Source organism: Saccostrea cucullata, unplaced genomic scaffold, assembly GCF_032062105.1.
Source record: "Saccostrea cucullata isolate Sc308-1 unplaced genomic scaffold, CSIRO_AGI_Scuc_v1 ctg188, whole genome shotgun sequence".
In the NCBI taxonomy this organism is placed as follows: Eukaryota; Metazoa; Mollusca; class Bivalvia; order Ostreida; family Ostreidae; genus Saccostrea; species Saccostrea cuccullata.
Genome location: NW_026926584.1, coordinates 234,055 through 260,734, shown reverse-complemented (window position 1 = coordinate 260,734; position 26,680 = coordinate 234,055). Strand labels below are relative to the sequence as shown.

The 26,680-nt window shown below is 32.9% G+C and overlaps 2 protein-coding genes across 6 annotated transcripts in view; one reads left to right on the top strand and one right to left on the bottom strand.

Annotated features, from left to right (window-relative positions):
• LOC134272145 (tudor domain-containing protein 5-like) overlaps nt 1-26,680 on the bottom strand; it is a 47,893-nt gene that overhangs the window by 7,046 nt on the left and 14,167 nt on the right. The window contains exons 3-14 of the mRNA XM_062754395.1: nt 25,523-25,680; nt 24,541-24,597; nt 24,131-24,284; nt 23,769-23,914; nt 23,436-23,544; nt 23,048-23,142; nt 22,551-22,765; nt 18,915-19,062; nt 18,402-18,463; nt 18,204-18,273; nt 17,783-17,863; nt 16,638-16,775 (exon numbers count right to left, since the gene is read on the bottom strand). Coding sequence (XP_062610379.1) covers nt 16,638-16,775; nt 17,783-17,863; nt 18,204-18,273; nt 18,402-18,463; nt 18,915-19,062; nt 22,551-22,765; nt 23,048-23,142; nt 23,436-23,544; nt 23,769-23,914; nt 24,131-24,284; nt 24,541-24,597; nt 25,523-25,680 — 1,433 coding nt within the window. The remainder of the gene's footprint in view (nt 1-16,637; nt 16,776-17,782; nt 17,864-18,203; nt 18,274-18,401; nt 18,464-18,914; nt 19,063-22,550; nt 22,766-23,047; nt 23,143-23,435; nt 23,545-23,768; nt 23,915-24,130; nt 24,285-24,540; nt 24,598-25,522; nt 25,681-26,680) is intronic.
• On the top strand, nt 64-16,192 carry LOC134272143 (E3 ubiquitin-protein ligase TRIM56-like). Of its 5 annotated transcripts, none has more exons than XM_062754390.1 (2): nt 64-507; nt 12,370-16,192. In XM_062754390.1, exons 1-2 carry the CDS (start codon nt 424-426, stop codon nt 14,632-14,634), a joined length of 2,349 nt encoding a protein of 782 aa, XP_062610374.1. In that variant the 5' UTR covers nt 64-423; the 3' UTR covers nt 14,635-16,192. The 5 variants fall into 5 exon arrangements, with proteins under 5 accessions (XP_062610374.1, XP_062610377.1, XP_062610378.1 ...); XM_062754393.1 differs by lacking the exon at nt 64-507 and adding an exon at nt 3,693-4,142; XM_062754394.1 differs by lacking the exon at nt 64-507 and adding an exon at nt 7,946-8,119.

Genomic DNA, 26,680 nt, shown 5'->3' with positions numbered 1-26,680 from the left:
AAAAGCAATGTATGTAATCCCATTGTCTGTGCACTGCACATTGTGTACCCCTAATTCATCGCGACACCAAATATTGTCATATCATAGCATTTTTTGAAAACCAACCCTGTCAATATTAAAACAGCTCCCATAAAAGGGGTTCAACAGTCTACTAATGCAAGATAAAATGACTATATTTTCTAACCAAATCTTTCACTTTGAAAAATGAACCTGGCATCTGTTCAAAAATTTGAACATTTATAGGTAAAGTGGGGAAATTTAACAGTGAACCTCTGTAAAGGTCTTCCCACTTTTTTCATTTAAAGTGTGCCGCCAATATCTACACACCCTCAGGCCTCATATTCTTATTTGGATAGTACACCTTAAGCTACAACATGTTGTGAAGTAAGGAGTATACACTAAATTTGACAAAATTTTATAAAAATGTCTGCAGAGATTGGTGAGGACCCTAACTGGGCAGTCCAGCAGCTGAAAGTAGAATTCCGATTTAGGAGGAATTCTTCATTGGTAAGATATTAATTTAAAAATAGATTAATTCTGCCAAAATTTGCTTCAGAATGTTTTAAAATGATAAACATGCAAATTTCATGTAGTTGCTTATGGATAATTTTATTTTAAAAACTTCATTAGTTGTGTGAATTAAGTTGTAGGCTGAATTCATACTTGAATTAATTTTTAACAACTGTTAACAACAAATTAGTGGACCTTAAAAAAACACTGATAAAATCATACAACATTTTTTTTTCCTTCATTTTCTTTAAAGTTGAATAGGAATTTAAGATGGGGAAAGAAATAGAACTAGAAATGCACCATTTACAGAGTGAGTTTTTTTTTTATAAAAATTTTGTCGTTTCCTACTTGCAAGAAGTTGCAATTCTTACCAGGTGCCACTATGCAATAAGTCCAAAGCAATTATACCCATTATTTTGTGACAAAAATTTTGTAAAAACATTTTGAGGCATTTTGTTCACTTTTTATTAAAACAAGTAAAAGATGCCAACATCTCTAATGTGACTTTGACGATGGTTTGTCATGAATGTCATTTTTTGAAATGAAGTCACCATTCTTCAAATTTACTCTTTTTAATTCACTGCAGCCTTTCAGAATTTTCCTTTCTGCAACTCCAAGTGTCCAAATGAGTCTGCAATATGTTTGCTTAATTTCAGACATTCAGTTTATGTTTTATTCCAAATTTCTTGTATCCTATATGCTAATTCTGAACGTTTCTGAAAATTTCTACATTACTCATCATCCACTTCAAAGAATGAAATTTAAAATATCTTTTTGCCAAGAAACTTCAGTGACATGACTTTCAACATCAAAGACCTAAAAATGACATGACTTTCAACATCAAAGACATAGAAACAATTCAACTTTAGCAACTTTTTATTAGAATATCAGATCACATTCAGTTTGTCCTTTCCTTTTATAAAATGACTCTCCTGACACACCTGTGATTGTTAGATCCTGACACCAGGTGATATCTACCTGTAGAAGGATCAGGTAAATTAGATTCTGGGTAATTACACTGATGAAGAGATATTGATTTCCTTAAGATGAACTCATAGAAAATCCTTCCTCACAATATTACAGAGTATCTAGGTTATAACCCACCTTTTGTGTTAGATATGCATGATCACTTGATTCGGTGATAAAAATTAAATTTTAATAATACATTATTTCCCATTAATTACATTTTCAAAGCAACACTAGCAGTTCTTTCATAAACATATATCTTTCTGCAGCTGTCTTACTTAAACTTACTTGATATAGGTTTCATGACAACATAAGCTGAAAAATGAAGATTCCTAGAAAAACTTTTTAATTGATATGACACATTTTATAGACACAGGTTCAATACCAGTACCATTTACCAATTTTATGTTAGTAATTACTCAATTCAGGGTTGGAAATTACATAGCCTCCCTTACTGCCCAAGGTGGTCCATTTCTTAGGTGGGCAAGAACGAAACTTCAGATGATAATCTGGTGGCCAAGTTAGGTCCAATATCCAATTCCTATTATTATACTGACATTTCTTTTGTTTTTCACGATCAAGTAACATTCAGTTATTGTGAATTATGTAGGTAACAACTAGTATAAATTGTAAATGATAGAGATTTCCAGAGGGCCTGTATATCAAATACATGTAATGAGCTTTATCTAAAGCATCCTTTAATAATGAATATATTTTTTTTGGTAAAAGTCAGTACCGACAGATTTTGAGCATGCATGCAGGGCTGGTAACTTGTATGAGAAGCCAGTACTGCATGCAAAGTGGCTGACTGTACTGTACATGTGCTATGCTTAATTTTTTAAGATCATGAATTTCCAACCCTCTATGATGCAAGCTTTTATAGACGTAACACTGTGAGAAATATGTAGTAGAGAGATACTTTTATAATATTATATTACAACAAAACTTTTTGGTATGAACACAAACATGAGTTGCCTATTTGAGCATCAGAACTGTGTGCCATATTATCAGCCAATATAGAATTACTATAAACCAACTACTATTAGCATCGTCTTTTTTTGTGATTCTTCGTTTTGATATCAAACTGTGATATTCCATTTTGGTAACTATCAGGCAAAAATGCATTCTCCACAAATGTAAAGCAAAACAAGGTGTTTGTAAAACACTTATGCCCCCCTCCCCCAAATAATTGGAATTTTTCTAAGTCCAAGGGGCATACCTCTGTCAAAAATGGTCAACTGTACCCAAAACAGAACTTGACCTATGATAAATCTCTATACCAAATTTCATTTTAATATGAATGTGCAAATGAACGAAAACTGCAAATAATTGGAATTTTTCTAAGTCAAAGGGGCATAACTCTGTTCAAAATGGTTCAATAGTACCCCAAACACAGCTTAACCTAGGTATATTCTTATGATTAATCTGTATACCAAATTTCATTTCAATATGTGCAACCTCCATGATGAAAATGAACGGAAACTGATGGTGGACTGACAGAGAGACAAACCGACCGACAGACAGCAGCAAAGCAATATGTCCTCCCTTCCTCGAAGGGGGGGGGGGGGGGGACGACCGTGATAAATCTCTCCAGGTGATGAATATTTGAGACAGAGTAGATATAAAACTCGAAGATATTTCTCAAACGTGGATAAAGTTTACAGTATGTTAAAACTTCATAATGTAACCTAGTGTACATATTCCATTCAAATATGTATCAACTTTACACATTGTCATTGCAAAGAGATTTAAATCTGAACTTGTTTTGGTATTGAATTCACTTATCTAGTAATAAACATTTTGAATAACAAATCCCTAGCTCAACAGTTTACCAAGATAATTTCAAAGTGACAACTCAATACACCTTAATCAATCTCACCATTTCTTATCTTTGTAGAGTACATAAAAAGTAAGTCATGACACTCAATTGCTAAGAGCAAAAAAATGTTTTATACAATTTTATGATGATGATTTTCATCTACGTCTTTATGCATTTAAAATGACTGATAAAAGACCTCAGGAATATCTTCCCGAGATCAAAGATTAGATTGGATTAATACCAAAAGATGTGAAAAGGACATCAATTCCTATCACTCTGAATAGAACTTGGCAGTGAACAAAGGCCATATTTCTTTAAATGATATCTCTGGACAAACAGCTTCTTAAACATCTTATAAAATCTTTGATAAAAATGCAAATGTTGAGGTCTGCGGAATAATTGTGCATCATTAGAAGAAACATGTACTAGCTGGCAAAGTCCTCCATTTAAAATCCCAACCTTAAAAACTGGGAGCAGTGTTGACAATAAAGTTTAAATCTCCAGACCAATATATGTATTGACTGTTTAAATTTTATGAAATAACAGCCAATAAACCTATAGGCATTGAATTCCATGTATGCATTTGGGTCACGACCCCGTAAAATGCCCATGTAAAGAAACTTGCAGGAATTACGTCAAGTTCCACCACCTTTATATCCGGACTATATGCAAATCGGATGATAGGTGTAAACTGGTGCCACAGAAGTTTGCTAAGGAGAGAGTGAACGTAAATATTTACAAACACTTACTCAGAGTTCAGCTGAGATTAAGACAATAGAATTTGAAAACTGTTGCCCGGTTTGTGATACTTCCAAGGGAACAATCATGTTGTAATCTTGTTTACTTGGTAGGTATATACCATATATAACAACAGAAAATAAATAAACTAGGTAAACCTCAGCTGGTATTAACAACTAGTGTCATTTTTATAACTAACAAATATCAATATGGTTTGGACGAAAAAGGTAAATGTCTTGGCTACAGTCACTTTAACATTCATTAGAAGTGCATGCCTAATAAACTCACCTGTGCATTTCATATCTTTCACTACAAAGTGCACATATTGGAATGAAATATCTTTATCTACTTTATTATTCAACCTATAAGTTTTTTTTACTTGGATTTCTTAAGTCCATTTAGGAATTTTAGGCTAATAATTATAGGAAACTAATGGAAGGGGTTGACTGCAAGTCAGATATGAGTTTTGTAGGATTTTTCTTCCATTTTTACCAGTTAATGGATTAAAAGCTAGTGAGCTGGTCAGATGAAATACACCAAATATATTACATTTAATTATTCCATTTAGCGATTTTGGCAGAAAGCATAGTCCACACACTAAATGTCTTGTATATCATACATTTATATTTAGCACATTCAGATAGCACTAAATCAAATCTATGCCAACTTGTTGAAAAATTAATTTACGCAAAATATCGTACATGCCAAATATAATATATTTACAGTATTTGAAATGGGTTACATCTAGGGATGTCAAAATATATATTTTCCTTAGTCGAACATTCGATTGCATTATTCGAACGATAGTCGACTATTCGGAACATTTTTTTCATAATAAATTCTTGATTTCCGTTTTACTTTTGTTTGCATAGACTATGCAAGAGTTATCCTTCTTTGGTGTATGTATTACGTATGTTTTTGACCGATATTCACAGGCACTTGACTTGTAGCTATTATGTTTACATGAAATTATATTTATTTAGTTTTAATATGCATCAAAAACTACCAGCAAATATTTTTTAAACTCATATAAATAAAATACGCTAAACACAGCATCTACACGTCAGGTGCCCGTGTGACATTGTTAATACAGCGATTACCGTAACTTTAAAATAGTTAAATGCCCTAGCTTACAACACTATAAAGTATGCGTGTTTTTATTAAAGTAATTATCAAATTATTAAAACTTGTCTCGGCTACCGTATGTGAACCTTTGAACATTACTAAAATAACAATATTATGGATACATGTTATGTAATGACTGTGTTTTTATTATAAATTTAGAAACAAAACCAAGCACAGTGATTCATAATTTATCAGAAAAGCAATTGTTATTGACAATTATCAGATTATAGAAGAGCATTAAAGAGCATTAAATTAATATGCATTTATACATTGATCATGAAAAATCAACAGTTTTTGTTCAGAAAAATAATTTTTTCAACAATTTTTTCATAAACAGATAAATTTGTAATCAAGAGTTATCGCTCTTTTTATCGTATTTTATTTAGTCGATAGTCGGTCGCATTATTCGATAGTCGGTCCTTTCGACTGACAGTCGAATAGTCGACTATTCGTTGACATCCCTAGTTACATCAAATGTACAATATTGTAAAAAAAAAAAAAAAAAAAAAATCATTATTAAATCCTTGACCTAGAATTTACTTCTAGTTAATGTTGATGAATTGTAATTATGTCATTTTGTTCTTTAATTCACACCAATAATTCAACATTGGTCCATAGGGCCGTCCTTAAAAAAATGTTTGTTTGGAATTGCTGCCTGAAGGGTTTCAGACACAGGAGGGAGGGAGGGAAATTATTTATTTATTTTTTTTTTTTTAATTGATGATAAATTTTAATTTTTTGATAAAAATCTCAGTAAACAGTAAATACATTTTCTGACTTTTAAAAAAAGTATCTACCATCAACAAAACCCCCTAATTTTTACATATATCTGAAACTATATTTCAGTGTTTTGTATGGTGTATGTGATACATGTAATGGGCAAAAAAAATTGATTAAATAAAAAAAAAAATCTTCCTACTTTTGGTCAATAAATTTTTTTTCAGGAGGGGCCATTTCAATGAGGCAGGAGGCAATTCCAAACAAACTATAATTTTATTTTGGCCTAGATTGTAATGTATTCTGTTATCTGCAGTGCAGTTTTTATCATGCCAATGAACATTTTCCCATTATCACTGCAAGCATTTATAATTAAGGTTGTTTTGTTTCTTAATGGATAGATTCTATACATGAGAATGGATACATGCACACACTATGGAAATTAATAATAGACCACGTTAACGTGTGGGCTGGCCTTAAGAGGTTAATCAGGAGCTTAGTAAGTTGGACCTCCATGATCTTTCGTATTTGTTGATAAAAATTAATCATACCGAGTACATTTATCTAATAATCCTCTTATCCTTCAGGTAACATGGCCATAGACGATTGATACAAAATTCCAATATCAAAACTTTCCTTTCCTAACTCTTTAATGAAATTTCCCTGCAGTGTGGCATAAGAATGTTCAATAATGTGAATGCGATATTTATATGAAACTTATTCAGATGTCAGGACTTTTTTCTGAATCAATCTTGTCTAATTAGGACATTAATGAAATTACATATGACATAAACTTTGATAAATGGCTTATTATATTGGAATACCCAAGAAATTTCATAAAATAAATTAATCAATGTATTCTACCCAATGAAATTTCTTTTCTTTTTCATTCATTTTTTTGGGGGGGGGGATTCTGAAATTAAACAAATAACTTCTTTGATATTTTTGATGCATTTGTTAACTTTTATTTAAAATTTTATATTATGTTAGTTTAGCAATACTTTTATAGGGATAGCCCAGCAATTAAAATTGTTTAGTAAACAACTGCTGCAGATCTATATTTATTATTCAATTTGAACTTGTGTAATTTAGGATTATATTTATCCCATATAGTGCAATCCACTTAACTTTTTTCTTGAAAATAAACTTACACTTTAAATGAATGAATTCAAATCAATACAAAGGTAATTTAATTACAGAAAAGTCTAAACCAGATCTATAACTTAAACACCTTTAAATGAATTCTTACTAAATAAATATGCTTAATTATGTAATACTTAAAAGTGTCTTTAAAACTTCAAGGAAAATGATACAATAAGCATATTTTTATTTACATATCCAATTAATAAAGGTCACAAGGCCAAAAAAAATAATAGTCCGGTTTCCTGCTACCAGCCTGAAAAAAAATAGGGTAGGTAGGTCAGAAAATTATTTTATTTTTTTATTTTATTTTATTTTTTTCCAGTGGTATTTGTTGGATATGAACTATTACAAAACCAAATTAAACAATATCATTGGTCAATATTATTATTTAAAATAAGTAGTGTTTCATGCAAGTCCATATTTAAAACATATATATTTCATGAAATACCACTTGAATGTATATTTTTTTCACTTTTGGATCATGAAATTTTCGATTTTCCCTCAAAAACTAAATAAAAACTTTAGGGTCGGGTGCAAAAAAATAGGGTAGGTCGGGTAGCAGGAAACAAGACTATTTTTATTTTTGGCCTAATCAATAACTTTAATTGGTTTCCAATAATGCATATAGTATTTATATATGAGTAGAGACACATATACCAGTACAAGTTTTTCAAAGCTGTCCACGATTAATTGAATGGTGACAACTTTCAATTGAACCAAAGGATAGAATGTATATTTATAACCAATATATCTAGGTCACATAGAATGCACATAGGTATTTGCTAAAAAAGCAAATCCAGGTCCCTATAATTACCTGTACATGCACCAAACAGAAAACCCACACGGGTGGGAAATTATTGCCAATCAAATACTTGCAGAACTGTACCCAGAAACCCCTGTAACATTAGTAAATAGAATGAATCTATAGATCTCTCAAAGATTCTGCATTTTAAAGTTCTCATATACTCTGTAAACAGATCGATCTATTGAACCTGATTATTGACAATTCCTTTGACGATCTCCCCATGTGTTGTCAACTGGCAGAATATCTATCAAGGGTTGTCTGAAAGAATTCCTAATATTCCATACTGACGGAATCAGGTAGGGTATTAACTAGGAAAACCTCTTTAACTATAATTATTCTGGTTTTAGCAGTGCTGAATATAGAATTAATCTGAAGGGACATAATAAAGTCATATTGATTTATTGGGGATGTGTTTATGAATACATTCTTACTACTATACAGTTATTACACACTGTGCACTTGGGAGAACGATTAATTTGAAATCTTTTCATTCCATTTCTCATTTTAATGAAATTGCTTTCAGAGCAACAGACTATTTTAATATGCCTTATTTTTGTTTTTTAAAAGAATATGTTCTAATTTCTTACTTTTTCTTTTCATTATTAAATATTGGTTAGTTTTATTATTTGATGGATATTTTGGACATTAAGTTACCTAGACAATTATTGGAATGATTCTGGTACATGTATATCAAAGCAGTTGCTGAGAAGTGCATGTATCTTTCATGTACCATGTTAAATTGCCTTCACCTGTGAAAAATGTAAACATACATGTACATTCATGTTTCTGGAATAAATTATTCTCAAGGATTCTTCATTAATTATCTCACATATATGCATCACTCCCACAAATATTTTTTCTTGTTGAATATTTTATATTTCCATCATTGAGCAAATATTTATTTGCATGAAGTAATGATAGGACAATTAATCTTTTTTGTCATATGCAAACACTATTTCTATCAACATGCTTTACATAAGTAAACACCCAAGATAACCGGAAACTTTTTTTGTGAATTTTAAGTGACCGTTATGACAATATAATACAAAACAAAGCAAAATAAGGTTACAGGATATGAGCAAACTCATTTACAGAGAACATATCTGTATTACGTAACCTTCTTGTATTGTTTTTTAATGAGAGAAGACCCTGCCATTGTCAGGATTGCTGACAAAGGACAATATATAACCAAGCATTTCCTTATCAATTTTAAAACTCCAATAATCAGCTTCCATAAAACCAGACAAATGTCACCAAATTGAACTTCCACTATCATAATCAGTCTACTCTAATCAATTATAATCAAAACGACCCCCTCCCTCCTTAATTAAGTATTTTGAGTATTGAATATCTAAATGGAATCTTGCAAAGAACTTGTGCAGTTTAAAACATTGAATTTAAACAAGGGCAAAAATAGATGCCAAGATTAATTAAGTAAATGGACAGATTCACAAGCATTGATCTCTCATGCCAACCTGAGATGCATAGCTCATGTGAGCTATTGAATTATGGAACATTACCTAGGAATGCTGGAGATACAAATCTAGTGGCATCACCAAATGTCTATAAAGGGCTCTTATCTTACACTGTCCTGGCCATCCACAATTGATTCTAAATCTAATATATACACCGAGCTGATTGATTAAATAGGAATAGTTTCCCTGCCATACCTTTTTGACTGAATGTGAAAATCAATGACAGTTTCAAAGTAAATAATATGCTCAGGCAACATTAGGTGGAAGGACGCAAGCTGGATCAGATTTTGAATGTTTTTTGTTTCTTAGTTTTTAAAATAAAAAAAACATTTATGAAGCACAGCAGTACACTTTCGAGTGAAAGTGTCATGCTCTCTTGCAAGAAAATATAAATTCTGTTTGACAAAAACCACACAGAACAAAATTCATCAATGAAGGCTTACACATTAACTGGACTTGAAGATCAACAAAAATTGATCTTTTCTTTAGCTTTTAAATGACTGTTTATTTTGGAGTTTAAGGTCCGATCAACTTTGGAAGACCTTCATGGTTTGCGAATATCCAGTTTAATTTTTTTCTTTTCATGGTTCAAGCAGTAGTTTTTGAATGCTAACATGATAATTCAAGGCCACCATTACAATTTGTTTACCTGTTAAATCCAAAAAAAAAAAAAAAAAAAAAAGTGATTGGGCATCGATTATTCAGTGACAATGAACTTCAATATACCCGTCATTAGTGTTCGGTATAGAGTCGAGAAAATTACGGTGCATCCTGAGGAAGCCGCCAAATGGAAAAATGTTTCTAATTCTGTCCTCGCTATGCCTCCCAGTCTTGCTTTGTGATTGGGAGTATAGATTCTGATTGGGTAAACTTCATTCTTGTGGACAGATCTGGCCTCAAAGGGATATATTTAATACATTTCATTAAATTTCTTCTGCGCAGGGAAATATTGAATTTTTTTTTTTTCTATAAAAGAAATGGATTAAAAACCATTAGCTGCAAATCGTGTTTGAGGATGCATGGTGCATTTCCTTACATTGATTCATGGATTATTTTGTGACAATGGAGATATATTTCTTCTTGAAGAATTAGGATACTTTTATTTGTTTTAAATTACATCAGATTATTCAAAATTTTGTGAAACATGGAATTTGCTGGAAAATTTGCCCGTTTATGGGCTGAAAAAGTGAAATCTGTAAGTCCTACATTTTGGTGGTAATTTCTTGCACTGTACTGATTGAATGAAGTATAAAGGATGAAAGTAGCTATTATATCTACCTAACTTCAGGTTTTAGGAAAAAATTTTTTTTTGCAGCCACCTTTATAACATCTTCAGTGATCTATTTTAATTAAGTTATATTTTAGATGCAACAAAATGCTGATCAACTTTTATTATGTCTTAGTTCAAATCATTATATTTAAGAAAAGGGATAACTTTGCATAAACCTATAGACTTGATACAGTTAGCATATTCAATAATTGCTTTGTCTTGCTGTGGACTTATGTATAACCTGATTGTGGTTGTCACAGGAAATTACAAGATTTTTCTCAAGAAAACATAAACCACTTGTGTTTTTTAATTCAACAATGGTTACACAATAGGATTAGCATTTAAAATTGTGCAACATTATCCTTAAACATTTTTTAACAAGAATGCCTTGAGCAAAGTTTAAAGTCTGTTAGTATTTGAATTCCCTCAGCTGTAAGCATATAACACAAATTCTTAGATGAAATAATGAGGTACCTATTTCATAAAAAGGTAAGATAATAGATGTTATTAAGTTATTTTAAAATATATATTACAATTTACTTTATTCTAAATTCTGGTCTATATATGGCTAATGTTTATGGTAATTCGTAATTCTACACCTACACTGTTGCTTATGCTCAGTAAAATAATGATCTTCAATCTTTGCCACATTCACACATCAGAATGTCACTGTAATACCTGACAATGTCATTTCCATTAAAAACACAAATTCTTAGATGAAACTAAAATCGGTACTCGGTTACCTGTATATTTTTGAATATTTCTAAGCTTATTTATTAATGCATTAGGGGCCTAAACAATCTGTTTTAAAACGTAAAATACTCATTGCACTTGTACATACAGTAATTAGGGTTTCCTATTAAATGACCGTTATCGCCCGTTGTTTATACAGTAATTATATATATGGCTTTTCTCACCTTCGGCTGTCTTCTACCATTATTTAATGATTTGCTTTATTTGTTTTCACTGAACATCGTTTAAGGTCTGTTATCATGATTAAATAAATTAGAGAATTCTCCGAGAAGCCGTAAATTCTCGGGAAAAGGGACAGATGACATTACACGCGCAATTGTTGATATGTCTGTGTTTGATTACATGCCAAGACATGTACAAATGGTTGAAGGCAGAGGCTTTAAAAAAAACTGATGTCCATCGTTGCACCAATCTACAAAATACCGTTCCGTAATACTAAAAAATCTAGGGTCGAAAAGTATACGAAAATCGTAAATCCGCTCTGTTTGAACTTGGTCAAGTTCAAGTCAAACTGTACGACTGATACCTGGACGTCAAACGCAACAAAGAGTTACATTTCAATTACGGAGTAGATTATTTTTTTGAATCAAAAACACCGTGAACCACTAACGATTTTATTTCTTGTGTTTATCTGATAAATAAATTGAACTTAAAAAAATGTATTAAATTTCATCATTGTTACAACAGAAATGCATTAACGTAAACATCAGAGCATGTGATTTTATTTCTATAAGAGTTTACAATGTTTTACATTCTTCAATTTACTTGTTCATATTTATTTACACTTTTTTTCATATTTATTTACACTTTTACCGTCATTTCCATTAAAAAATTGACCGATTTGACATCCCTATTAAAAACTATCACTAATCAATAGAAATACCAGAAATAAGCTAAAATTGCTAATAATGAGGTGCTATTTGCTACCATTTTCACGTTGATATTTGTTAGCTATTTTCACATTGAACATTATCATACAATTGACAAATTACTTCAATTTACAAGACCCAATAGGTCAGAACCTTAATTATTTTCTTTTTATTTCCAGAGAGGAGCCAGTATGGAGACAGAGCAGTCAGAGCTGGTGATTCCGCGACAACTCCTCTGCTGTAAGCTCTGTGATGAAGAATTCACGGAACCCTGTTATCTTCCCTGCCTGCACACCTTCTGTCAGAACTGTATAGACAAGCACCGACTAAACAGCACGGACAATGATGGCTACTTCCCGTGCCCGACGTGCATGACAGAAGTCAGTCCCGAGGAAGAGGACGGAGCGGCGGCTCTACCCATTAACATCCTGGCTCGGCGACTTTCTGTTCCTGTCATCGATCCCGTCAAAAGAGAGACACTGTGTTTTTATTGTAAGAATGCTGGAAACTTTGTGGAAGGTAAAACCCACTGTATAGACTGTGATGAATTTCTCTGCAAGTTGTGTGCCGATTCACACACTAGACAAGAGGAGTTTTCTGACCATCAGCTACAGAGTGAGGAAGATTACAATGCGGACTTGGAGAAGTCTTCCTGCACAACTGTTCAAGGTCAGGTCATTCCAATATGCTGTGATGCCTATGATCCTCTAGATATTGGTGCCATGTTCTGCGTTGGCTGTGATATTGCTGTGTGTGCCGACTGTCATGTGAACAAACACGGTGAACACAGATGTGCAGAACTTACTGCCATAGCTCAACACTTTGAAAAGAAAATTAAAGAACCTCTCAAAGAACTTGACAATGACTCTGAGGAAATAAGTGCATTTTTATCTGATTTGGATGTTAAAGAGCACACGATTCTTGAACAGAAAGATGCTCTGAAGCAACATGTTCAAGACAGAACAAAACAGCTTTGCAGTCTCATTAAAGATTATGAAAAACTTCTTTTGGATGATATTGAGAGAAGATTTGATGACCAGATAGAAGATATCAAGGCAAGAAGACTAGACCTGGAAATGCATTTAGAAGCCATCAAAGGAGTGAAAGATTTCACTGAAAACCTGCTCACTTATGGCTCCTATGAAGAGAAAGTGCATCTTAGAAAGAAGGTCGGGTACAGAATTCGGGAACTGTGTGAGGAGTCTCTTGGCACAGAACCTATTGAGATCCATTCTGTGAGACTCATGGAACCTAATGTAACTGGTGATACAATCTGTGATATGTTTGGTACAATTGAGACAGGAAATCAGTCTGCTCACAAAGAAAATGAGCACATCCAAGACAGCCTTCCCTCCAGTGAGCACTTCCAGAGGTACCACAGCTTTGGTGATTCTGGACATGGAAGCGATTCTATGGATCAGGTGGAAAATGAGCCAGAACTTGTGGAGATCTTTGAGAAAGGTGAACTCCAAAGGCAAGACAGCAAACAGGAGAGCTCAGACACGGACATGCTCAGCTCCAGCAATTCTAGTGACAAAATGAAGAATGTCAAGTTCAGGGAACAAGTCGATCGAAATGAGTTTGACATTGAAAATGTTTTTAACTTGGAGAATCCAAAACGAGAAGTTAATCTTCCAGCTCCTATTCAGAAAGAATGCATTAAAGGCATTGGAATAAATGAAAAGGGGGACATCATTGTAGGAACAAGCACCACGGTCCATGTACTAGAGAAAAGAGGCATCGTTAGAGGGCAAATCCCACTGGAAAATGGTTGGAACATTCACTCAGTGTCAAGTGATGGCAAAGTGTCTATGACAGTTCCTAGAGGTGATAATAGATTCAAAGTTAGGGTATTGAAAAGTGATGGCACAGGGCATATTTTATATGATTTCCATGTGGAAAGTTTTGGGCTAAATTTTGTTACTGCTGATCAGTCTGGCACACTCATCATAACCTCAAACCGCTATGCTCAGATTCACAAAAGTCATGGCAAAGCAGCCAAGTCAGGCGGAAACATCGCCTTCTATGGATCTGATGGTCATCTAATTCGCCGCATTACAAATGACAATTTCCAGGCAAATCTCTTGGAGAAACCCCAAATGGTAGTAGTGGACCAGAAACGCAACAGAACATATGTGGCAGACCCTGGCAGCCACAGGGTCATAGCTCTCAATGCCAAAGGAGACCTCATCTTCGAGTATGGAAACAAAGAAGGAGAGGAGGAAATATACCAAGGACCAGACCTCATCTCTATTGACAAATACGGAAACATTATAGTTACCGACAAAAGAGAGGGCCGTATTGATATCCTGAGTACCAAAGGAAACCTGAAAAAGTCATTTTTCACCGATGACATTCCTCGCTTTGTTGGTGCCACACCTGACAAACTTCTGGTAACAGCCATGCCAGATGGATCCATGAAGTTCTATGAATATCTTACATAAGGTCTGGATATTGCAAAGAGATGTTTTATTTTGGTAATAATCAAGTGTGCAGCTAGTTGTCCAATTCTTGTAATGCTTTTCATGGCTAGATAAAACCCTCTTGTGGACAGGGCATTATAATCAGTGTACTCTTATCTATGGAAGCCATGGATAGTGATACTGTAAATCACTTTTTATTCGCGAGAACTTTATTTTCGCGTAATTACGCGAGACGGTATGCTCGCGGAAATTTCATTCTCGCATATAATAAAATTCCTTAGGGTTATATAGAGCAATGACCATAATTCGTGAAAATTTTGTCTCGCTAATAAAGAGTCAATGTCTATCTCGCGAAAATAAGGTGTCGTCAAAATTAAGTGATCTACAGTACTATTTATTGTTAGATAGGATCACTTTTACCCTTGGAAAAGTTATTTTTGAACATTTAATATCCTGAGCTGTGTGTTAAAGTGGGTTCTAACATGCTTACACTGTTTACTTTAAGCATTACATTTCTAAATATTCCATTCATCTATAGAATTTCAGATATTAAAACACCCCAAAATAGAAGTACATGTTGTCAATATACACTTTAAACAAGAACAGGAAACTATTAAACAGTACCCTGATGTCTTTCTAGCTCTAATTAGAATACTTAGAATACAGTGCTACTCAATTTTTATCTTCACCTAACTCATTCCATGCTTTAAGCATGCAATTCTCATGATTAAATATTGCTGCTAGACTTATCCTATTTCTGTTTAAAAATTAATGATGATCAATTGATCCCCCATATTCTAATTTTGTTTTGCTCCCCAGTATGACATACAATTCCTCTCTGGTATCGAATTCAATCTAAATTTGATTCCTTTATAAAGCTTCAGTTCTTGGCAGCTTTCCAAGTACAAAACTTCCAATTTAAAAATCTTAGAGAGTTTTACAAAACATTGTTATATATGGAAAACTATCCTCTGTAAATTAAAAACAATTTAATAGACCTTGAATGCAAACCACTGAAACTAACCCTTAAGACATTTAAAGATCTTCTCACCAAAACTATATAACCTGATTTTTCAAGACAAAAAAACTTCACGGTCAGGTATCTATCATTTTAATTAACAGATGTTTTTTAGTCACAGAATCAGCATGTTTATTATTTTATCTTATTTGTTTGTCAAAGTTGATAGTCAGAATTACACAGGTCTTACTGACATATCGGTGTTGTCACTTGCATTTAAATGAGAGAGCTACATGCTGGGAATAGTGCTTCTGTGAAACTCATGAAATATTGATATCCCTTTCATGTGATATTTGTTTTTTATCTTGTAATAGTTATTTTGAGAATTTGTTTTCAATAAATATTTACAAAGACTAGTCTGGAATTTATGCACCATAATGATAATTTGCAATCAATTTCATAGACTTGATTGTTGACAATGTCTCTGAAGAAATAACTGTATTGAGATCATTCAAAATGCATGAACCACTGTATTAATTTTCTACAACGATGACAGCTGATGCAAGTAACGTAAGTTCTCTAACTATGGAACTATGACATTTAACTGATATGGAAAGGAACACAACTCTTATACAGCCTTATATAGTAACAAGATTAAAAAATCTAATATAATACACATTACTAAGGTAGTAGTATTTGAAGTATCTCATTATGATACATCAACAGATGAACTTGTGGGGAATATATAAGCAGAGCTTTCCATAAGGGTAGCAGGGGGTGACTTACTGCTGTTTCAATGAACAGAATTTGCTGCTTCAATTTCATTTTGGAAATAATTCTCTTAAAATGAATAAATTCACTCTTCCCTTCAAAATTATGAAAACCCTGATGATAACTTGCCCCCAACAGAACTACAAAGAAGCAGCAGCTGAATCATTTTTGTGAACAGTCAAACACAGGCCGATTCCTAGTCCAAGATTTTCTTCAAATTCAATTCACCAATTATAAAAAAATGTCAAACTTTTAAACAAAGTCTAAATTCCACGTATTTCACTATTTGACTTACCACTTGAGGGTCCTCAGAATACACAAGGTCAGGATTATCGATGACGAAGCAGGCATGGCCCTGCTGTATCAGAACGTCGTTAATATGAATGTCCTCTTTTCCAGAAGTGTCACTACAGCAGAGAGACATCACACGATTCTAAAGAAATAAAATTTCCTGTTAGTGACATAAAAAATATCCCATTCAAGATTCTGTCTGGTGCAGCAAATGGCTTGGGTAACAGATAACATGCAATTACAAATTGACTGCTTGATAAAAATGACTTTGCAAAATATACAATTAAAAAAATTCTTTGGCTTCTATAAAGATCTAATCACAGGATTCACATAATTATCAATTAATTAAATTTTTCAGTAAATAATAAAAAATATGTTTTTTTTTTACTTAAATTTTCGGTTAATTGATACACAAAGGGCATGCACACTTTAAAAGTCAAATTGATTAACATTTTTAAATATGCACTGTCAATAACTGACAATTATTTGAAGAAAATTAATACATGATTAGGTTGAAATCCATCCTCTACTAATAATTTTTAAGAATAAGGAAACACTCTACAATGACACACATCAATATTTACATGCAAATATTTCACAGCAGTAAATATTCTTCAATAAATGAAAGTTATATTAGAACTTGTAAATATTTGCCAAATGTTAAAAAAAGTTGGATTACAGTTAATTCTTCCTTCACAATAATCATTTATAGTAACATTGTGAGAAAGGCTTGTATTTGTAGAATTTTTCCCTTAAGGGACTCCGACCCTCAGCCAGGAAGGACCACTCTTTAATTTATAATTTAATTCAAAAAGTCTTTAAATGAAGCTTGAAAATTAAATCTTTTCATGCAACAATTTTCATTATATGCCTCTCAATGTGCTTCAAAGTTCTTTGCATAGCTCCATAAATCACTTCACTTCTAATTTCATATCATGTTAATAAACATTGGTATCTAAAAATGCTTTTACGGGATAAAAATTTCTACTTTAAACCTTTCTGAGAAGTTCAAAGAACCTTGAAGCACATTGAGAGGCATATAATGAAAATTGTTGCTTGAAACAAGCTTCATTTAAAGACTTTTTGAATTAAATTATAAATTAAAGAGTTGTCCTTCCTGGCTGAGGATCGGAGTCCCTTAACACTAACCTTTTCTGATGTTGCTATGGCTACCAGAGGTCGACAACTGACCAGCCTCAGCATGCAGGACTGAGACTCCACACTCCACTCCTGTAAAATAAATGATTTGTACAAGAATTGATTAGAATACATGGAAAATTTAGCAGTTATATGCAATACATTTTTTAAGTGGTATATCAAAATTATTTGATGAAGTTCTTTACTTGAAGACTATATGTACTAGTGAATGGAACTTCTAGATACATGCAAATGTACAATCAGAAATTCAGTTTTTTGACTTTTCTATAAGAAAACCTTTCATTTAGACAATTTAATAAAAGTATTTTTTTAATCATATAAAATTAATTCAAAGTCTCAACTTAATGCTATTAATTGTACAACTTCAAAATTTTTACCAAAATAGAAGACATAGTTACAAAAATTTACTTACCTCTCCTATCGGTTGAATGTTTGAAAGTCTACCGGAGATACCTTGTGCTGGCAGTTTCAAAAATTTTGATCTGAAATCCACATTAGATACATCAAACTTTTTATAGCATTTTTTAAAATTCAATTGTATAAATTTCAAATCTCTGTTTTCAAAAGTCATTATGCTCACAATTTATTTGAAAAGCATTGGTTGACAAACCTTAGGAAGCGGATATTATTGCGATGAACATCACATGTATTCCCATAATCCACAAAGTACACCTACAATAAAAGTGATAAATCTTAATGAAGAACCTTTTTTTTGTCATAATGTTGCTTTCTCCTTAATTCTTGTTAACAGTTATTAATTTTTACATTATAATCAGAAAAGGCAGCTTTCAAGGTTTATATGATAGAGATTAATATTTTTGATCAGTAAAACAGGATTCTGATGGTGAACATTATGTTCTGGGTGGATGCAAAAATTAACCTTACAGCAAACCTTTTCTTGATGAGTCGGTAAATTCTTCAAAAAATGTTGTATTAAATTGTAAAAGCTGCTTCATGTCCATGTACAATACCAATGTTTCGATAACTTTTACTGGATTTGAAAAGACCTTAAGTAGTAATTGTTTAGGAAATTGGAGAACAATTTTTTTTTTGCTTGAATCCATTATATCTGCATTGAGCAAATTTTACTGTAAAAATAATCAATGAAAACGACCTGCCCCACCTCTACATAGTTTCCTGGACACATGCCGGTTATGACACAGCGATGCCAGTTATCATCCTCTGGGAACACTGCCGCCACGATCAGCCCCACCGCCACCATCTCACTGGGAATCAGGTACGCCATTCCTGCCTCTCCAGAATAGGATTCCCTGTATATAAACATTCACTTCATCATACATATTTCCTCATACTTACAAATTTATAAACAGAATAATAAACATTATTTCCTATGTAGGTTGTAACATGAGCTTTGATTAATTACAGAGTTGGGCGTAAATTTCCGTGCACCCGACTTGAGCCGGGGGTAAATACAATGTGATGTCACAATGCATACTTTCTCTATGATAAAAAGCAAATGACATGACGTCACGATGCATTGTAGTACGTAGTAAATGTTATCAATAGATTGAGACACAGTTGATTAGACTCGGATGTTTACAAAAAATTTTTATGGGTACATAGGTAGCAATGCCCAAGCAAGGGGGAGATAACTTTCCAGATTTCCTCAGACTCATTTTGATTCTTTATCAGAAAAGAGCTTGAAAAGTATGGATTAATAAACTACTTTCCCTCCTGTTTTCAAACATTTTGATGACCTCTGTATGAAGTTTGAGATGCCCCCTAGCATTACCAACCCGAATGTTTGAAGTATGGCGAGATTAGTTGTTTTAAAAATACATTGAAAAATAAAAAATTCTCTAATTTTCATATACAGATGAGTAATGTGTCAAAACATGAATTAGAAGCTTCCTCTGTTATACCAATACAAAGCATATCAAATGCAGGCAAGTATTCAACTGTTCTTGTTCGCCACTCGAATTTTCCAAGGCCCTGGAGGAAATTCGGCTAGATTATATCCAATATGGCAACCAACATGTGTGTAGAAAAAAATGTAAACAATGTTAATTGAATGTCTCACGGTCTGTTTACTTCATTGTCAAGGTGATACAATTTTATATTCTTGTTTTTGAACTATGTCCAGAAACAGCTGAAGCATTTTATTCATTAAATTTCGTTCAAAGGCTATTTTGTGTGCGTAAATCGAAAATAGGGTTCATCTCAAAGTGAACAAGAATAAATTTCAAGATTGACTAACTTTGGTGAAGAAAACAGTGAAAGTCAAATAAAAATTCATTTATAATCATACTTTGACTTTTATTGATAAGTTTATTACTTTAAATGACTACACAGCACAGGAATAGACACATAAGCTACTGTACAGCAGGAAATTAACTCGCGGAGTTAATTTTCGCTATATTCGTGGAAAAAGAAATTCCGCAAATTCAACATACGAGGGTCATTCAAAAAGTTCGTAGACTTTTGTCATAACTGTTTTATTTAACGTCATAATTAAACCAAATTTGGTACATATATTTTTACAACAGATTCAAATATTTTGAGCAAAGAAATTGGAATATATGTTGATTTTTGTCAAAATTATCGAAGATTTAAGACAGCAAAAACGGGGTCACGGAGCAGGGTCAAAATTGAGTTATTGACTGATTATTCACTTTTCATATCTATAGCCATATCTCTTTAAAATTGTCCTTAACTGAAATAAAATTTAAATACTTAAATTTAGTATTGTTTCATTTCTTCAAAAGCTAAAAGTTAATGTAATACATTGCTTTGTTTAAAAGATATCATTTTCTATAGACAGATAGTCTTGATTAAAAAAGTAAAAAATCATGACGTCGAAGGACGTCACGGAGCAGCGAATAGCAATATAATTTTGTTTTGCATTTGGAAACTTTTAAAACAAGCTCCGAAAATGCTGAAGAAACCAGGAAAAATACATAAAATGAGCCGTGTATTTGTTTATAATGGAACAGACAATTTTGAGGGGTAAAGACTTTAAATTGGGTGATGGGCGTTCTGCAAAGAAACAGATTATAGTTCAAAATCTTGTCAAAAGAGTTAGTAACGTCATGAAACGTAATGTGCGCTTCACTGTTGCGGAACCTGTAAGAGCAGAGTTACATGGTAAAGGATTTGAAAACTTTGACAATCTTATTTAAGGTATACTCAAATTATTGTTAGCATACTAGGTGTCAAGTGTTATGGATACGTTTTAATGAATGAGGAATACGATACAAACCGTGTATAAAATGAAAAGGCACTGTGAGTTTGAGAAATTTTCTTTAACGTTGTTTTTTGACGTTACAATGTTTTTGACCGTGCTCCGTGGTGACAAAACGTGCTGCTTTTAAAACTGGCTAACATGAGTTCCGTTTAATCAGATAGAATGAAACTTCAGAAATCTGTAAGATATATCTTTTTACATATAAAAATGTACTGATATTAAACTTTGTAAAAATAATGTGATAATGAGGAACATTGTCTACATATTTTTTGAATGACCCTCGTACAGTGAATAATTCTTCAAAAGTTTTAAAAAGATAATTGAAATTTTATTATTTTCTGTGATTAGATGTAGACTGTCTTTATAATTATGCGAGTGTCTGGATCAATTACAAACATGTAGTTGTTGCCTTTTTAAAAGCTTATTAATTGTTTAATTCATTTCTATAGCTTGCGATTAATTTTGCCATCTAGTAGAAGTGCGATGTAATTATTTAATAAAACATGTTTCTTTAATTTCACCCATGCGTATCACTCAGTCATTACCTTTAATCAAAGCATTACTTAGTAAACAGGGTAACGACAACTAATTAATTTCAATTATATGATTAAAAGTTCAACATTTTTGCTATGGTATAATTTTTTTTCTGATTTGGACCCGGAAATAAACAAAAATTAAATGCGTAGCATTATTTTGACTTCAAATCGCGATCAGTCCGGTGTTTCGTTATTATTCAATCGGGATCAAAATCGACACTTTTCTGTCTGATATGCGCGATATACAGCTCATATACTTTACAGACTTTCGTAATATTCTATAGAGATGGGAAATAACACTTCACACAATATATACCTACAGAAAAATGCTTGCAAGTACTGTTTAAGAAATTTATGGTTTTTCCTTTTCTGCGAATTCAAACGACCGCGATTTGCTGAAAATTGAACAAATCGCGATCTTTTCCGACCGCGATTTTAACTTGCTATACAGTACTCTGTATAAATAAGGAAAACAAAGGAAGACAACTCTTGCATTTTACATATCGTGTCATATATTCTTCTGTGTCTCAACAGTGGCACGAGAATATTATGAAATTTCAGATAATTAACTAAGTGGTACCTAGGTTATATTCTAAAATTATTTTGATCTAGCATTCCTGTATTATCTGCTTTTTATTTGCCGATGTACACTTTCTAATCATTTTGCTCGGAAAGATTGATAACTCATAAATTGATAATTCATAAAAAGCTCAATTTTCACCCGATTTGAGAAATGATTACCGCTGTGGAATCAGTAGGTCATACTTTACACAATGGACATAAAAAACTGACAATTCTTTGACTCCTTAAAAATTTTTGGGCATTGTAACATAGGAAATAAATTTGTTATCCAGGTCCAATCAAGGGTGTACAGGGATTTACCCTGGGTTGTATACCATACACCCTTCGGCCTCTGGGTGTATGGAATACAACCCGGGGTAAATTCCCGTGACCCTTGATTGAACCTGGATAACTAATAATACAGCACAGTATAGATTAAACATAGAATTTCACTGACTCTAAATGGTTCATTAGCTTTTCTAAGGCTAGCGAGGTCTTGGGTCCTCGGAGCTGAAACCAGAACTGTCCTGGCGACGCGACATTGGAGATGTAGATCTCTATCCATGTGTTACAGGGAGGCAGGTCTATCTGGGTATAACTACAGCCAGGGCCAATAGCATCGGACGGAACATTACTGTCCAAGGGCACATGTACTTCTGGTTCAACAGAGGTCTTCAAAGACAAATAAAAATGAGTTGTAGCCAGATAACTTTTAATGACTGGCTCTTGTAAGACTACTAACTCCTGAAACAGTCACTGATGAGACATATATGGAAAACAATATTATTTTGACAGATAAACTACATTTCACGTTCCCTCACACATTTGCAAAAGAGGGGACATCTACAGAGCAGCTAAGCTTTATCAACAGAAGATCTATAGGTATAGAGACTGACAGGGGGACACAGGAAGTCATTGTGTTATCTGCTTTATCATGGACACTTTATATCTTACTAGGATAGCAGGTGGTTGATTTCTAGCTCCTCTAGGTAATAGAAGGTCTGTCCTAGGTGGAGACTGATCACCAATAGCATACAGGTAAATGGAATCTGTGTAAAAGAATAAACAGATAGAGACCTGTCATCAATAGCATACAATTAAATAGAATCTGTATTAAAGATGTACATATTGACAATCTTATGTTTATATGTATCATCAATCTTCCATATTTCCAATAAAATGCTGCTCTTTTTAGTGAATAATAACCTAGCTATCACACATGAATCAGGACTAAGAATAATAAATGTATGAATGAAAATAAAATGCAGTTCTTTAAATCAACATCATAAAATCAACTTAATGATTTTTTGGTCAATGAACATAAAGAACATGATGAACTTACTGTTGCCTCTATATTCAAACTTCAACACCGAGTCTGCCAGGGATAATGCAAAAGCCTCCACTCTTGTAAAGCCTAACTTCTCCCATTCTAGACACTTGCCAGTTTCTTCCTAGATGTTAATGAAAATCCAGTTTCAAACATTTAAAACACCTGAACAGCACTTATAATGATAAAATGCAATTTCAAAATGAAACAGCAAATTTTACCTAAATTTTAAATTATTTACATATATATATTATAACTGAAAACACACACAAACAATAAGAATTTTTAAAGAAACAGATTTTTATCAAATGAACCTTGAATTACCTGTGCTGAGGTATTAAGACTCACCTGAAACACTTGAGCAAGATCCTGTAATCGTATTCCCTCGGGGTGAGCCTGTAACACCTGGCGTATTGTCTCCTTGAGCGTACTGTCTGCACACAACTCACTACTGTGTCTCTGGCGGGCCAAGGCCCCTCCACTAGCTGTCTTATCTGTAAATTAAAACCAAAGATTCAGCTGACAGTATAAAATCTGTATATCCACATTAAAATACACGATGTTCATGTATTTAAGTTGATCTATACTTAATTTCAAAATGTAAGAAGACCCACAAAAAATACCAATAATGCCAGGACATTAAAATAAAATTCTTATATAACATCTTCATGTTTTATTTTAAAAAGTTATACACTTTAAGCATCTTTTACCTGGCTTTGGAGAAGGTAATCTCTTGTCAAACAATTTCCAGTCTCCCTTGCAATGAGGTCTTTCCATCCTGATGACTTGCGGCAATGCTGAACATAACTCTATCACACTGGTGTAACCATGGTCCATTGGTTTTAACTCTTTCTTAAAAGTTTCCTTAAAACAATTTAAAAGAAGTGTGCCATGTTAAAAATACTATAAGATTTTTGCCCGCTTTAACAAATATGGACATGCCAGATCTTTTGAATTGAATCTTATCATATCCAAAACTTTTTGAAACATTAAATCTATAATTCATTCATAAAAAAAATACTTTGTATCTTATAGTTTCATGCATATTAAACATGAACTAAGACCTAAAATTGCAAATTAGAAAACTGTTTCATGAAGAGTAAATTTGTGTTTTTAATACCTTGTACGCTGCTAGTAATTTTGTTGCCCACAATCCCTCTGGTTTAGAGCTAAGGAGCTAAAGTGTATAAAATGAATTAATTTGTGAAAAAAATGAAGAATAAAATTAAAGTAAATCACTTTAAAATATGAAATTTTGAATTATTTTTACTGATTTGTGTTTTAAAAAATAATACTGTCGATTGGCAAATAATCACCATGGTTTTAATTGCACTATGTTCGCAATTTATCATTTTTCCGCAAAATTAAACCCATCATGAATATTATTATTAGTTTTTTAGAAAAGCTTCAATGCTTATACGAAATCTTGAATTAATTTCTTGCATCGTGAAATTAAAACCATCGCAATTGGTTATTTTTGAAATATCATGAAATTTTAACACTGTGGAATTAAGACGACTTACAGTAACTTTTTCATGCCCTGTTCACACGACGAGTTTAATTCGCAGTAAATTAATGCGAAGTAAACTAATGCGAATCAAATTAATGCGAATTAAATTGCGTTCACATGACAGCTAATGCGAAGTAAACTAATGCGAATTAAAATTATTCTTATACAGTCAGGCGTCAGTAAGTCTATTATGACGTCATTTGTAAATCACGTCATGTATGCAGAGCCATCCTTTAATACTTCATGTAGTGGCTACAGGTATTCATTGATTTTAGTGATTAACATACTTTCCCTCAATTTTTGAACCAAATATAGCACAAATACCTATATATAACCACCAACACGTGTCCTGTGACTTAATTGTGGCCTTACGCATGCGTTAAAATTTAATTCAAATTAGCTTCGCTTAGCGTTCACACGGAGCTAATGCGAAGTAATTTAATGCGTGCAGTAAATTAATTCGAATTAAACTAATTCGCATTAAATTCTCCGTGTGAACGCTAAGCGAAGCTAATTCGCAGTAACTTTACGTTTAATTCGAATTAAACTCTCCGTGTGAACAGGGCATCACTGACTGAAGAGAACCAAATACCTGTTGGAGTTCAAAATGCAGCTGATGACTGATGGTACTTTCAAAATCCACGCTGTTACCAGATGAGGAGTAGGTTCCAGAACTTTCCTCACTCTCGTATCTACGGCGCCTTGTTCCAGGCCCATCATTCTGTCTGTTTATACAACTCTTCTTCTTCCCTAAATTCATTTTATAATTTATTTGCTAATTTGCAGATCAAGTTAATAGAAATGACATGAAATAATATTTCAATAAACAAGGCAGGATGTTAATGTCCGTTTCCTATCAATACATTTCTGAATCAGTAACGTTTTCCTGAGAAGCAAACTTTTCTTTACACAAGAGGCTCAAATGCCATACTGCTCACAGTAGTTAGAATAATCTAACTGTGTCTCGGTACAAGCCCTCACCACAGTTAGAATACGTCCCATATACTTGCAATGTAGCATTTCGGAGCGGATCCGCTCCGAAATGATTTTGAAGAATATTAAAGGATTTGCACTGGAAATAACAACCAAATTAATCAAAACAGACCTTTTTGAGATTGCATATGCCTTTTATACCCCAAAATAATCCATATAAAGAAGAAAATCCAATTAATTTTCTCAACGTTTTTCTCTCGCTTCAAATTTAACTGCCAAGTTTACATTCGGAACTCTCTAGACTGTTCCTAGTAAATAAACGAGTGCGAGTTATCGCCCGTGTTTCTTTTGCTACATTACGAATACACGGAACGAATTCTATCGTTAAACCCGATCCGTAGGACAATATAATTTTAACGATAGAACATTCTATCTATGCTCACATATGCCACCATGTCCCTGTTTTCTTCAGAAGTTCTTTTAAGGTATTAGGGGTGTAATAGCCATGACCTTGCATATGACTAAATTAAGCATATAGTTATAATGCACAACACTTTCGGCAATATTTCCCTTAGTTTCATGCAATTTTGTCCATACATATTTCTTACGTGCTCATTTATGTAACTGTACCCTCTCGCCAGTGGTGCACCCTTAATGGACAAAGGGTAGAGATGCAATTTTTCTAGTTAGCCAGAGAACAGTTTAATGTTTCATGAATTTAACTGTAACAATAAGCCCTAGGATTGTAGACATTCAATTTTTTTAGTTCAAATTCATCAGATATGATATATGAATACTTGTAATCGAGAGAACTTGT